The sequence below is a fragment of the Carassius carassius genome, chromosome 18 (assembly GCF_963082965.1).
Source record: "Carassius carassius chromosome 18, fCarCar2.1, whole genome shotgun sequence".
NCBI lineage: Eukaryota > Metazoa > Chordata > Actinopteri > Cypriniformes > Cyprinidae > Carassius > Carassius carassius.
The window spans coordinates 9397035-9412503 of NC_081772.1; the positions used below are offsets into that span (position 1 = coordinate 9397035).

At 36.4% G+C, this 15469-nt stretch overlaps 3 protein-coding genes across 3 annotated transcripts in view; 1 reads left to right on the forward strand and 2 right to left on the reverse strand.

Annotated features, from left to right (window-relative positions):
• LOC132092303 (mitochondrial adenyl nucleotide antiporter SLC25A24-like) overlaps positions 1-6926 on the forward strand; it is an 8577-nt gene extending 1651 nt beyond the window's left edge. The window contains exons 3-10 of the mRNA XM_059498478.1: positions 225-312; positions 612-723; positions 2135-2293; positions 2603-2755; positions 4750-4857; positions 5073-5240; positions 5834-5984; positions 6071-6926. Of these exons, the coding sequence (XP_059354461.1) occupies positions 225-312; positions 612-723; positions 2135-2293; positions 2603-2755; positions 4750-4857; positions 5073-5240; positions 5834-5984; positions 6071-6252 (1121 nt within the window). The 3' untranslated portion in view covers positions 6253-6926. The remainder of the gene's footprint in view (positions 1-224; positions 313-611; positions 724-2134; positions 2294-2602; positions 2756-4749; positions 4858-5072; positions 5241-5833; positions 5985-6070) is intronic.
• The window catches only part of LOC132092304 (DNA replication licensing factor MCM3-like), a 98808-nt gene extending 86590 nt beyond the window's left edge, over positions 1-12218 (reverse strand). Inside the window, exon 1 of the mRNA XM_059498480.1 lies at positions 12209-12218. The gene's annotated coding sequence lies outside the window, so the exon portion shown is untranslated. The remainder of the gene's footprint in view (positions 1-12208) is intronic.
• Positions 8466-15469, reverse strand: part of LOC132091705 (myomegalin-like) — a 29612-nt gene continuing 22608 nt past the window's right edge. The window contains 13 exon segments of the mRNA XM_059497839.1: positions 8466-9139; positions 10053-10143; positions 11694-11740; positions 11816-11954; positions 12185-12316; positions 12971-13143; positions 13240-13338; positions 13461-13589; positions 13787-13908; positions 14027-14216; positions 14702-14827; positions 14929-15060; positions 15145-15315. Of these exon segments, the coding sequence (XP_059353822.1) occupies positions 8961-9139; positions 10053-10143; positions 11694-11740; positions 11816-11954; positions 12185-12316; positions 12971-13143; positions 13240-13338; positions 13461-13589; positions 13787-13908; positions 14027-14216; positions 14702-14827; positions 14929-15060; positions 15145-15315 (1730 nt within the window). The 3' untranslated portion in view covers positions 8466-8960.

The window sequence follows — 15469 nt, forward strand, 5'->3', positions numbered from 1 at the left end:
AGGACTAATCCACTAATCCGTTTTAACCATTAGATTCATAGGATCATTTGTATCCTAAAACCACTCTATGTTAAAGCATCAAGGCATCATAGACAACAACATGACTTTCTGTAAAGCTGTCTTGAAACGATATATATTGTGAAAGGTGCTGACTCGTCATTGCACCTTCTGCTTTTGTTGATCACCAAATAATCATTTATGAACAACATTAATTGCATATGCAGGTCGCATCGATGCCAGAGAGATCCAGCAATCACTGAAAGACTTAGGCTTAAACTTGACAGATCGAGATGCAGAGAAGATCCTCCACAGGTACTCCTAAGAACTGCTCACACCAAGAATGAAATGAATGAAAAATTCTATTCTAGTCTATTCAGACTATGATCAAAGAAGTGTCACAGCAATAGGCTTAGTATTTGTATATTTATTTACATATATGTACACATATATTACATGAAGAAAAAACAATCAATATAGCTTTTCCTGTTCAGTTGAAATTTTTTTTTTTTTTTTTTTTTGATTCACCCATTAGGCTCTATGATAACTTCATCACATAGGACATTGTAATCCAGATTCACATGTCTTCTCTAATTTGACCCTTTGACCTCCAGTATTGATGCGGATGGAACTATGACTTTGGATTGGAATGAATGGAGGGAGCATTTCCTCTTCAACCCAGCAAATGACCTTCAGGAAATCATACGCTACTGGAAACACTCAACTGTAAGTTCCACACAATCATTACATCAAATTTTATACACATTGCCATCTGATTTGACTCAGGTATCAGTTTCAATGATCACTAGATGCTATGATGATGGCACTGCTTAGTGTAGTCAAATGGTCACATGTCATCAGCCCGGTCAGACGCCCATTCAGTTGTCTAGTCAACCACACAGCTCGGTAGCCCTCTAATCAGCTTGGCCAGCCATTTATATCCCTCTGTCAGTGGGGAGTATTTGGGGATCATGGGAAAAGTGTTGAAATCAGGAAGGATAACTGATTAAGTGTCAAAAGTTAACGAATGTGACACAAATATTTGTTCAAAGTGCAAGACAATGTTGCATCCCTCACACTCATAAGGACATACCATATACTGTTTTAAGTAAAACTCATCATAAATACTACTGATTACCTCTAACACAAACCAAAGCCCTATTTTTACTATTTAGTAATACAATGTTTGTGGTTGTCCGCTTCTTTCATCGAAAATCGTTTCAGGTTAACTACAGTTTTAGACTTAAAATAAGCCAGTCACTTTGTGATTTTCACATTTTTTTGAGCATTGCAAGTTCGGCTTGAGTCATCTCAGCCAATTGCAGTGAAGCTAATTTAAGCCTGTCCTGAACTGGGATTACTCGTCATCTGACTGCTGCACTGATGGAAGATCAGTGAGGTTGGGCAAAGATGTAGAAGTGATATTGTGAGGAGAGCAGGTGAAGCAGTAGGTCTTCATTGTGGTTGTCAGCGTCCACGGCTGGTGTCAGACGGGCTGGCAGCACAGTATCAGAATGGTTTTGCTGCAGGAGCACAAGAGAGAATGGCTCATCATTGATTTTGAGGATGAAGAGGCTGTATATGTGATGGATGTAGATATGGTAGGTCCTCTGATCTGCATTATTTCATAGGGGCCAGAGCCTTTTTGGCCTATTGAGCTATAGCCCCATCTTATGATATACAGATAGAAAGTAAAATAATAAAAATAAAAAGTGGTAGAAATTCGCTCTGTTGTTAAGTTATATTTCATTTATAAATAGCTGAACTTCTAATTCAAACGACTCATAGTTAATGATGACAGAATATACATTTTTGGGTGGTCTGCCCCTTTAATAAAATGCTGTGTTAAGTCTGTGATGCAGTTACATAAGATGACCGCGTTAATGACATTAGGTTACACCAACTTGGATTAGTAGCAAGGTTGTAATTAATTGTCCCTTACGAATGATAAATCTTCGGAGTCAGTAGTTGTGCAGTTTGAAAGGTTAAAGGTCACAGTTGGACATGCAATGAGGTCAGTGTTCATTCTACTTTGAACGGAGATCAAACATTGGTTTGAGCCATGAAATATTTAATTTATTTGTCATTAAATGTGGTTTAGGAAGTTCCTAACATACTTGCCTTTTTTGTGTGCTAGGTGTTGGATATAGGTGACAGTCTGACTATTCCAGATGAGTTCACCGAGGAGGAAAAGACCACAGGCATCTGGTGGAGGCAGCTTGTTGCTGGAGGCATGGCAGGGGTGGTCTCTCGAACAGGAACCGCCCCCTTGGACAGAATGAAAGTCTTCATGCAGGTGCGGTTAAACCCTTATCAATATTTATGTTGTAAAATATGTACTCCTCCATCAAACAAGAAACATTTACCTAAGAACAAAATTGTGTATTAAAAAGTATTTTTATGTAGTTAATGTAAATGTATCTTGTTTTATTGGAAAACAAGACAAAATACTTGTCTGTTTTGTTGAAATAGTTAAAGCTGATTGCTTCGATAATTTATGATCAGTTGAAATTTGGATTGACTGATAAATATTTTAAGGGATTTCATGTATTTAAGCGAATATCTACTTGAATGGTATAATCACAGTAAATATATATTTTTCTAGGTTCATTCCTCAAAAACCAACAAAATCAGTCTGGTGGACGGGTTCAAGCAGATGATTAAAGAAGGGGGCGTGGCCTCTCTGTGGCGGGGTAATGGAGTCAATGTCATAAAAATCGCCCCAGAAACTGCAATCAAGTTCATGGCATATGAGCAGGTGAGAAAATAGAGAGAGAATATTTCTAGCTTTCATCTTATATATCTAGTCTGATATGACCAATGTGACACTGAGAAACCCACGTTACCCAGAAACCCACAAACTCTGAAAACCACTTCCGCTTTTGTATTTTTTTGTGCCACAATCTTCCTTCTTATCTTTAAACAATTATTTTTCCTGGTAAAGCAAATATAAGCAAAAAACGTATTATATTGGGTTAAATGTCAGTTACTGAATATTAACAACACGGCTGTGATTACGAAAGGCCAACAGCTCATGTGACATTGCTTAAGTGTCTTACACAAGCAGCGTGTCAATGAGAGCTATTTTAACAGCAGTCATACACAAAACCCCGGACTAGTAATCCGGCGTGGAGGACAGAGGATAATTGCAAGGGAGAAGATTGCATTTACCTAACCTAATGAAAAGAGTGAAATCTGAAAGTTTTAGGTGTTAAAGGGTTAGTTCACCCAGATAGCAAAATTATGTAATTAATAACTTCCCCTCATGTTGTTCCAAACCCGTAAGACCTCCGTTTATCTTTGGAACACAGTTTAAGATATTTTAGATTTAGTCCGAGAGCTCTCAGTCCCTCCATTGAAGCTGTGTGTACGGTGTACGGTCCATGTCCAGAAAGGTATAAAAACATCATCAAAGTAGTCCATGTGACATCAGAGGGTCAGTTAGAATTTTTTGAAGCATTGAAAATACATTTTGGTCCAAAAATAGCCAAAACGACGACTTTATTCAGCTTTGTCTTCTCTTCCGTGTCTGTTGTGAGAGAGAGTTCAAAACAAAGCAGTTTGTCATATCCGGTTCGCGACGAATCATTCAGTTCACCAAATCGAACTGAATCGTTTTAAACGGTTCGCATCTCTAATACGCATTAATCCACAAATGACTTAAGCTGTTAACTTTTTTAATGTGGCTGACACTCCCTCTGAGTTCAAACAAACCAATATCCCGGAGTAATTCATCTACTCAAACAGTACACTGACTGAACTGCTGTGAAGAGAGAACTGAAGATGAACGCCGAGCCAGATAAGAAGAATCGAGGAGCTGATGATACTGCACATGTGTGATTCATCTTAAGCAGACTGACACACAGAGCGTCTGAACCGAACTGATTCTTTTGGTGATTGATTCTGAACTGATTCTGTGCTAGTAGTATGAGCACGGGTAAACCGAAGGCTTGAATCAAGGGCAATCATTGCAAATGAAGTCATTAGGTCGAGCGCAAAAGAACCGGTGAACCGTTTTCTTCAACCGGTTTATTGAATCGAACTGTCCGAAAGAACTACTGGTAATCCGAAAACCGATACAACCGGTTCTTGACTAGTGAACGAGTCAGTCTATTGTTCATTATCTGGCTCGGCTCTGTGTTCATCTTCAGTTCTCTCTTCACAGCAGTTCAGTCAGTGTACTGTTTGAGTACATGAATTACTCCGGGATATTGGTTTGTTTGAACTCAGAGGGAGTGTCAGCCACATTAAAAAAGTTAACAGCTTAAGTCATTTGTGGATTAATGCGTATTAGAGATGTGAACCGTTTAAAACGATTCAGTTCGATTTGGTGAACTGAATGATTCGTTCGCGAACCGGATATCCAGCTGCTTTGTTTTGAACTCTCTCACAACAGACACGGAAGAGAAGACAATGCTGAATAAAGTCGTCATTTTTGCTATTTGTGGACCAAAATGTATTTTCGATGCTTCACAAATTGAATTCAAAACTGATGTCACATGGACTACTTTGATGATGTTTTTCTTACCTTTCTGGACATGGACAGTATACCGTACACACAGCTTCAATGGAGGGACTGAGAGCTCTCGGACTAAATCTAAAATATCTTAAACTGTGTTCCAAAGATAAACGGAGGTCTTACGGGTTTGAAACAACATGAGGGTAAGTTATTAATTACATAATTTTGCTATCTGGGTGAACTAATCCTTTAAATCAGTCTTGCCTAATGTGTTTTGTGTTGTACTTTAACAGTATAAGAAGCTGCTGACCAAAGACGGTGGGAAAATCCAGTCACATGAGAGGTTCATTGCTGGCTCTCTGGCCGGTGCGACCGCTCAAACAGCCATCTATCCCATGGAGGTTAGAAATGAGACCCTTGGAGATGGATTATTCTGTATTATGTGTTTTGAAGAAAGAATAGAGTTTTAATGTATAGATGTCTACATGAATTGATGTATTATGGCTCCAACATTGCCCTTTTAAAATGAACTGTAGCCCTCAGTGGCAATATGACATGTGGTGCACATTTTAAGGTAAATGATTATGATAGTAAATTGTAATTTTTTTTATTGTAGGTAATGAAGACCAGACTTACTCTGAGGAAGACTGGCCAGTATTCTGGGATGTTTGACTGTGCCAAGAAGATTCTGAAGAAGGAGGGAGTGAAGGCCTTTTATAAAGGCTATGTGCCCAATATCCTAGGAATTATTCCATATGCTGGAATCGATTTAGCAGTGTATGAGGTGAGTACAAACTCTGGAATACTGTGAAATACCTCAAGATTATATATACCCAGTTTCTGAATATCGTATCAGCTTCATATTTTCAGACTAGGTGTTGCACCTCTAGGCATTTTTCAAGTTTTTCAGGTCTGTGACCTACTTAATAATGTAGCAGATGCTTGCATATTTATGTGCAAGATACATTTCTAAAAGATTTGGCCCTTTTTAAAGAAAATGTACCATTTGGAATCATACTTTGCATTTCTTATAAATCAAAACTTTTATTTTTATTTTTATTAATCTGTTGTGCAAAAAAACCACACAAATAAAATGGGCAATCCTTTCAGTTGTTTCCCTCATTGATGGGTGGTCTGTCCGTTAACTTAAAAAAAAAAAAAACGGAAAAATAGTTTTCATTAAATGAAATAATCCTGAAGTTAAATAAAATACAAATATTAGATGAAAAACACTTGAAAATGAGAATTTTTGTCTTGGCAACTAACTGATATAAAACATAATGAGTCTGAAGTACTAGAGTGATTACTAAGAAGACTGAAATTAAAATTGAAACAAAACATGAATAAATGTAATTTTGACACTCTCTCTCTGTACAGACCCTGAAGAATGCCTGGTTGTCTCGCTATGCTAAAGACACTGCTAATCCAGGAGTGCTGGTTCTTCTCGGCTGTGGGACCATTTCTAGCACATGTGGCCAGCTGGCCAGTTACCCTCTTGCCCTGGTCCGCACACGCATGCAGGCCCAGGGTAAATATTCAGACAAGGAAATGCACACTTGGATATGTCCGTTTTGCCCTGTGATTTGTCTAACATATTCCTTTTATTCACCCTAGCATCTATGGAGGGATCGGAGCAGGTGTCCATGTCCAAATTAGTGAAGAAGATCATGCAGAAAGAGGGCTTTTTTGGGCTTTACCGTGGGATCCTGCCCAACTTCATGAAAGTGATCCCAGCTGTCAGTATCAGTTATGTGGTGTATGAGTACATGAGGTCTGGATTAGGCATCTCAAAATGATCAATGTCTTGCATGTTTATACACACATAAAATTTTTACCATCTCTCTTTGAAAACACCCTCCATGATGGGACAAAATGTCTGTTCAGTAACCAAAGTGTTTAATATATAACCTCTGGGAAAAAGTCATGATGTTTATTTTGCATTGAGGTTGGGGCCCAACCTAATTCATGTTTACACTGATATATAATTGTACTTTGATATGTAATTAATAAATTTCTAAAATATTCTGCATCTGTCCCTGACCAAATTAGCCATTGTGAGCCAGTGCACTATAATATTTTACAGTATCAATTTCACAGATAGATTGATAGACATGGAAATCTGCCTTTTTGCATAAAGTAATTATACCCAAATATACGTAGTATAATTTTTTCAAGTGAAATAGGTTGGGCCGTAGTCAAGTCTTTACATGCTGCAGTCAATGCTGTTTGTATATGTTCTGTGAAAAATGCTAAATACACACAGTAAAACAAGGATCAGAGAAACAATGCAAAATGGGGTCTCACATTATGACATTAAGAGCAAAATGTGCCTTATATCATTTGTTCGATCTCTGTGTGGGTTCCTTTCCATCTCTAGTATACATTGGAAAATTTAATTTGAACTTATGTTGCCTTTATCCCCGAAGTTTGCTTAGTTTATAAACTCTTGTTTATATTAAAGGTTGTATTTAATACAGTGTGTTGTGACGTCTCATTGCACATTTGCTTAAGAAATTAATACTTTTATTTAGCAAGGATCCATTAAATTGATTAAAAGTGAGTTGTAAATCCCTTGTAACAGCCTGTAGTAAATGACAAAAAGATAAAAGACTTGGGAATAGTTTACTGAACTGGCTTATTCAACTCATGTTGCATGTTGATTAAAGTTGGATTCAATGAAACTTAAGAAGCAGCAAGCTTTTCTGAATAACAACTAAAGTACATTGTACTGGACAATACAGAGTATGCTTTCTGAAAAAAGATTTTTGATTATGTTGTCAGTGATGTGGCTACTGGCAAGTAAAATGCATGATGTATTAAGCATGACATAAGACTTAATGTAGAGTAACTGTATTGTGCCATCTGTTGGGATGGCACAACCAGAGAAAATATCTTCAATATAAAAATCCAACAATTGGGACATTTGTATGAAGATTTTTGTGCCATTAAGACATAAATACATAGTGTTAATATAATCAAGAAATAGAGACAAATATTACACAATGAGACATGTATAATTCCCTTTATTATTTTGTCACTTTTTGTTTTGAGTTTCCTCCTTTTTCGTTGATATACAAAATGCATTACCCATTAACAACCCTCACTCAGTTTGCATTAATTTACAAAGGGAAATATAAAGTCAAATTGCATTGCTACCAATATTTTGAACAAATTAAATTACTAAATTACAAACCTCTGAGAAATTTTTTGGTTGTCATAGAACAATGAGTGCGAGGTTGACTTGAAAGGAACCATGGCTCTATTTGTCATAACCTGTGCATGCCTGACCTAATGACAGCAGCAAACAGGCGTCTCATAAACAAATACATAATATACAAAGCAAACAAAATGGCACAAGATCATTAAACATATACAGCAGAAAATCCAGGACTTTTTGCACTATTGTGGAATACTGAAACACTGCAAATAACAGCGTAATTCATGTGGTTCATACAAGAGCAACAGGCTTCCAAATACACACACATTTAAATATTTAAGCTATGCAAATGTTCTCTCACAATTTACAATATGCAAAATTGTCTGCAATGTCTAACAAGATAATGATTTAACCCAGAAATTTTTACTCCGTAACCTGAGAAATGTTTCAAGTGAATCCTTTTTATCTCATGGGAACAGTTTACAGACCTTGCAAGCCTATATAAAAAAAAAAAAAAGAAAAAAAAAAAAAAAAATATATATATATATATATATATATATATATATAAAACAAATCAAATAACAAAATAAAAAAAATAAAGTGCAACAAAACTAAAATAAACAAAACAAAATAGATAAAAAGAAAAACAAAAAGTGAAAAAGGTTAATCAGGAAGAGCTGATAAAGCAAATAAAAATATAAATATAAAAAATATTTTTTAGATATTTTTTGGACCAAAACTAAACAGTAATCAAAAATACTCTTCAGTACAGGAAAACTATAAAACAGGAAAAGGTTAAATTAAAACAGTAATAATAATAATAAAAGAAAGAGAAAAAAGGAAATTAAAGAAAAAAACTCTACTACAGGTTTAATAGAACAAAACACAGCAGAGGGTTAGTTCATTAAAAGCAACAGACTCAAACTTTGGCAATAACACAAAACAAACATGTCTCTTATATTCCAATGTCAAGACTACAGCAGCAGGCTTATTGAAATATTATTGCACCATCGGTCTTCAGCTCGCCCTTGGGGTGACTTTCATTTACAGTGTAGCAGGTCTGGCTGGTAGCACAGTAGTATTATAATTACACATGAATTGTATTGCTGGTTCATTATAAACCCTAATACCAAACACAAACCCATGAGATGTTACTTTGGTTGGAGACATGATTGATAGTCCAAACATCTAGAATACTAATCTTATCAAATGGAACTTTGAGAGCTTTTTGGTGGTTCTTATATAATAAATAAAGCTAACTGATAGATCTAGAATGATAGATCTACACATGATCCAGGACATCTAATGCATCTTAGGGTAAATTAACATGACTCACTCATGAATCACTCAGAGAGAGAGAGAGACAGCAGGACTCACTCTGGAGTCTGTTCTGCAGCACACTTGTCTGTCACTCCACTGTGCCAGCCATGAAGCTGTCACTGATTTGTGCTGATCCTGAGCGTGAGGGGTCACGAAATTCCAACCAAGAAAGGAGGCATGTTGGAGGGAGGCTCCTGAGACCTCACCTGAACAAAGAGTGAACCGGTCATTCTTAAATAAGAAGCTTTCAATCACTAATTCTTAACTGTGCCTTTAGAGTGCAAAGCAAGTTTTTTTTTATTATGCAAAAACAAATAAACAAAAACTGGTTCTATAGTTTCACACCAAGCCAACTTATCCAAGAGAGGCCAGCATACTATGTGATGACTAAATTACTGTAAGGTCTGACTAGTCTCAGTGTGTGCAATATTGAACACAAAAATGGTAAGAGCTGACTGACATGATCAGTTCCCATCTGACCGGCTGGATTCCACTTTATTTTCCCAGAATGCCACAATAAAAGCTTCTGATAAGGATCTGGAGTTTGTATTACCGAAGGTGTTTTGTTAATGAGATACAGGCTCTATTAATACTGCAGGTGAAATTCTATTCAAAGTGCAAGTTATACTACTGTTTAAAGTTTGGGTTCAGTACAGTTTTTTAAAGAAATACTTTTATTTAGCAAGGACACGTTAAATAATCAAAAGTCAAGGTAAAGACATTTATAATGTCACAAAAGATTTCTATTTCAAATGTTTCTTTTCATCTTTGGTTCATTGTAGAAGTTTTGTATCACAGTTTTCACAAAAATATGAAGCAGCACAACTGTTTTCAACATTAATAATAATAAGAAGAAATGTTTCAGCATATTTGAATGATGTTTAGAGTATCATGTTACACTACCGAATGAAGTAACAGCTGCTAATTTTTTTTTTTTTGCTAATAAAAAATCTAATTCAAATAGAAAAGAATTACTACAGTTTTTACTGTATGAGAAAAGGTGTATGACACTTCATGCTGATGGTCAGACGTCTGGTTACGTGAGATTAGGTCAGGCATGCATGTGTTGCTAGACAAACACATACACACTAACACACACGTGTACCCAGAGCGCAGTACCTCTATCAGACCAGGAAGGAGTGGATAAGAGCGAACAGAAGGATGAAGGGAGAGGGGTGCAGCCTAGAGAGGTAATCTTGAGTTCGTTCTTCTGGAATAACTCAGAAGACAGAAATACACAGAAGGAAAATAATCCGGTGAGAAAGAATGGAGATAAAGCCTTTAATCGTCTGATTGAGTCCTTTGGGTTTCCCTTGATGCAAAAATCCATCTGAAAACTATTCTGAGACACTGAAAAGCCATTTGGATGTGTAACCAGGGAAACTTGTTTTACACATAGAAACACGCTTAGAGGGGTGGGTGATATTGCAAAAATATCACAGTTCACGATTTTATCACGATTCTTTGTCAAGTTGGTTTTTACTATTTTGCGAGTTGTCTGAGCAGTGCAACCAAACTAGATTCCCTATTTATAAAAAACAAAGCCTTACAAGGTTACAAAATATAAAATAAAAAAGAATGGCAGACATTTAGGCCAAAGTGGACAAAGATAAAAAAATCATTATTTTAACTTTGTTATTAGAAAAACAAAGATGGACATTACAAAACACAGATAATAGGCTATACAAATAAAACAAACAGTGCTTTAGTTTTCAGGCACAGTAGGTGTATTTAGCAATAGTATTCAAAAAATTGAATGAACAAGTATAAAATACTATATACACATTACTGTATCAATTATACAATGCTTCTTATTAAAGCAACTGTATTTAAGTTCTTCAGTCAAGATCAGTGAGATATTTGTCTCTTTGTGTTTTGTTGTTTTATTAACATTAAAGCGATACTCCACCCGAAAATGAAAAATCTGTCATCATTTACTCATTTAAGTTGATTTAAACATGAATGAGTTTCTTTCTTCTGTTGACCATAAAAATTTATTTGAAGAATGTGGGTAACCAAACAGTTACTAGTCCCCAGTGACTTCCACAGTTTCATTTTTTTCAAAGTCAATGTGGACCAGCAACTGCTCGGTTACCCACATTCTTAAGAATATTGTCTTTTGTGTTCAGAACAAGAAATAAAACAATATAAGTTTGGGACAACATGAGAGTGAGTAAATAATGACAGAATTGTAAATATTGGTTGAACTATCCCTATAATGACAAACGACAACATATTTAGTACTATGCTGTTGCTTTAACACCTGCACACATCTTATATAAAGGCATGCATTCAATACCAACTGTGTTTATTTGTAAAGCTTGTGTATTTTTGACAGAATTAGCATAATCAGATGCTAAAGATAACTTAGTCCAGTAATCAGGCGCTGTTTGAAAGGCTTTTAAGTGTAAGTGCTCAGAAAAAACGCTTGTCAGAACAGCACGCGAATGAAAAGTTTAAATGGCAAACTTTAAAGCACATGCAAATAACGTACTTTTGTGTTTGTGAATAAGGGCAGTGTCCAGTGAGTGTAACTCTACCAATGAGTTACATTTGATATGAATGTATGTCATGTTGTACAGTATATTGAGACAGAGGTGCCAGAACTGCAACTGATAGAATGTGAGCTTTAGCAAGATACTATGATATTTTTTTCAAAAGCAGATCGTGGAGACATTTTATTCGTCCATGATATCACACACCCCTACATGCTTAAAGCTGTAAAAAAAAATGCATGTATGAATGATAGAAAAAACTCACCTCTAGATTTGAGCGAGCTTGTTTCAACACATCACGTGTTCTTGACACTGGATACAAATAAAATAAAGTGAAGAGAAGAACAATAAACATGAACAAAGAGAAGAGAGAAGAGATTAACCCACATTGATTGACGATAAATTGCTCCATGCTGTCTTTAATGCGACTGGAGGTCCTCAGATTCTCCATCGTGTCCCTGAGCAGCTGCTCTTGATCAGACAACTTGCACCTCAGAGTGAAAACCTCTTTTTTCAAAGACTGCTCCTACACATACACATTTACAAGAAACCCTGTAGGATTACACCAATAACAGACATTCAAACATTTTTTATAAATGGTTTAATTAATTTCTGGATTCCTTATCAGTCACTGTCCGTGTGGATTTCTCTAACAGGTGCATGTAAAAGTGATGTCTCAAAGGAGCACAAAAGTGGATTCTGTTTCCCAGAAATATTGCAATAAGTGAATTGTTTACTCTCTAAGTGGCCTCTGACCTTTCTGAGCTGCTGGGCCGTGGTCTCAGTGCAGGGCAGAGATGCCCTCCAGAATATTCTTAAGAGCGAGCTTGTCTCCTCCAGAATCTGCTTCAGTGTTTTAGTGCCAGTGTTAAGGTTCTTCATATAACCCTGTAGAGCAAGACCGAGTTAATTTAGTATGATTAATTATTTTTAAATCTAAAAAATAACATATTTGTTCATACCCATGGCAATCTGACTGAAAAAAAAAACTACAGATAATATAAACTCAATTCTAAAGCAGACAGTAGGTCAGTGATGTGTTTTATGTTTGAACATATGGAAATAAAATTATAGAGTGATTTCTATTGAATTTGACTTCTTCTCTGCAGTACATTTTTATTTTGAAGGGATTTTCTCAGCAGATACTGCAGTGATGATATGTGCCAGGGATTCCTACACTTTTTTTTTATCAGCCAAACCCCTTTTGACTTCAAATATTTACTTAAAGTACCCCCTGAGATTAATGTTCATTGCATGTTCATTGTTCTCTGATTAATGGTCACATCACATGAAGGTAAATACGTTTTTTATTGTTTATTTATTTTTATATTTATGTATTTTTTTTTTTTTATGATTTAATCATTAGCTTTTGATCAACTCATGGTGAAACCCTGATGTATGCAATTAATTAATTCAATTTAATCATCAATTTAATTCCATTTGTAATAATTTGACAGCTCTACTAAAGAAATATAAATCTCTGTATTGTCCGTCCACTCAAATCACATCAGCCTTTCATCTTAAATCAGATTTTATACTGACCTCTGGTAGTTTAGGTGATCCTGTGCTGGACTGCAGTACCTGCTCCATGTTGTGGATAACAGCCTTGCCTTCCAGTAGCTGCTGCTGAAGGGCACTGAAGTCATCCACGTGAGCAATTATGTGATGCCCAGTCTTGCAGGCGAAGGAGCTGTCAGGGGCCTCAACCTCCAGAACTTAGATGAGTCTATTTAAAAAACATGCACTGATTAATAATTGACTTGAGTGAGTTTAGATCTTATATAAAGCATCAAAAGTGTGTTATATAAAACTCTTACCACCAACAGAAGACTTTAGGTCATCTGGTTCCACAGCTGGTGAAGCAGGGCTGAAGAACCCTTTATCTCGAACAGGAGGAGATGGTGACTGGTCTACAGTAGACAGTGAGACAAGGGTAAATGAAAATATCATAAATATGTTGCAATGCATTCACAAACGTGTGAATTAAAGTCATGATAAACATGTAATTGATCATTATAATTGGTTGTCTCACCGAGAAAGAGCTGTTTCCTGGCTGAGGGACATGGAATACTCTGGTCCAGCCTTTCTCTCAACTGCTGCTTCAACAAATGTATGTTAGACTCTCGCTCTCGTAGGTCAAAGTTCAAACTCAATCCTGAGCCTAGAGTAGTACAGGGCACAAAACAAATGAATACACCGTATAATAAAATCATAAATTTTGGCCAACCTATACTCAATCTAAAGCAAGAATCACAAGATTTTTGCTGCAAATGTCCATCTAGAACAAATGTTAAATGTTAATTTAATTTTTAGATTCAATGGCTTTTTGAGTATCAGACAGGGGTATCTGTTTCTGACCCGTGTTGCTCTCAGTAGTGCCACAGACTCTCTGATACACCTGTAGTTCACACTGCAGTGTATGCACTAGACTCTGACACTCATTCAGCTGCTGCTGGAGAACATTCACTTCATGCGGTAACCTGTTCACAGATGTATACACACAAATATTATTCAGTCAGTTAGTCTGCCACATTTTTGTCCAGAGCAAAATCTGGTTTTGCGGATGTTACAAAGGGCTATTGTAGTCTGACCCTGTACCTGGCGCTGTTGTCCAGGCTGTTTTGTTTCTCTTGTTTGAGCTGCAGTACTGCCGGAACCTGCTCTCTATTCTGAGCCTGCAGCCGTCTGCACTGATCCGCCCACCTGTCAGCTTCTAGCTCCGCCTGATTTAACTGGCCACGCCCAGACAGAACCGCCTCTCTCAGCCGCTCCATCTTTTTACTGCCTTCTGCATGTGAATGCAAAACATCTCAAGACTCAGGAAACACTGCCTACATTTCCATTACTTGAAACAAACATTAACTGAAATAAAATATAAAAAACTTATTTTATTGCACTAGTTGCCAAGGTAACATTTCTAATTTTCATTTAGTTTAACATGATGCACTAAAATAACTAAAACTGAATAAAAAATTAATAAAAACAATGAATAAAATAAAAGATATTGAATAATAATCAATGACAAACACAATAGAATTACTAAAACTTTAGGTAAAACGAATAAAAACTGGAATTATAACATTTAATTAACTTTTTTTTATTTCCAAGATGAATGCCTATACTGAATGTATACTGTTTGTACTAAGCTATTTTTTCCACTGTGAACACTGAGAAGAAAATTTGCTTGATCATTTACACTATTATATATTATATTATATATATTAAAGCTGGTATGAAGTATTCCTTATGAACATAGTAGGACTAAGATCTTACCTGTCCTGGCCTGCTGGTGCTGGTTCTGCAAGGCATAATTTTCCTCTTTCAGTGATCGAATCTCATTGGACAGTTGACTGACAGAATCAAGGCCTTGGATATAGATGTTAGTGGGCGCTCCCCCTGCTAGTGAAAGGTAAGAGAAAATATAGACACATTCAAAACATACAAGCAATATATAATATAAACAAACTGACCTGGTGAATATGATTGTGTGAATCTCTGACCTCCGTTTCGGTCAGAGGAGGCCAATCTCTCCTCCAGCTGTTGTCTCAGACGGTCATTGGTCTGGATAGAGTCTTCTAGACGCCGCCGGAGTGTGCGAATCTCCCTTAAGTGTTCTTTTATCAATTCTGCACCTAAAGCATTGATTAAAAAGAGCAGGATAAGTTTTACAAAACGATATATGATAACAATATGTTAGCATTAGAATTAACTCTAACCTGTATACTGATACCCAGAGGAACCAGAGGACACGTCTCCATACATGCCTGGTCTTAAAGGTGACTGCTCATAGGCATGATGGGATAGTGGGTGTAAGCTGTTATGGTCAGGCTGAGTAAGGGAGCCCAGTGGAATTGCAGGAAGGGGTTTGATCTGAGGACCATGGTAGCCTGTTACCCGGATAAGAAAACCAAATATTATGGAGAGAATGTAAAAGATTGAGTATATACATTACTGGTCAAAGTGTTTGGGGTTGGTAGGATTTTTTAATGTTTCTGAAAGAAGTCTCTCATGCTCACCAAGACTGCATTTATTTAATAAAAA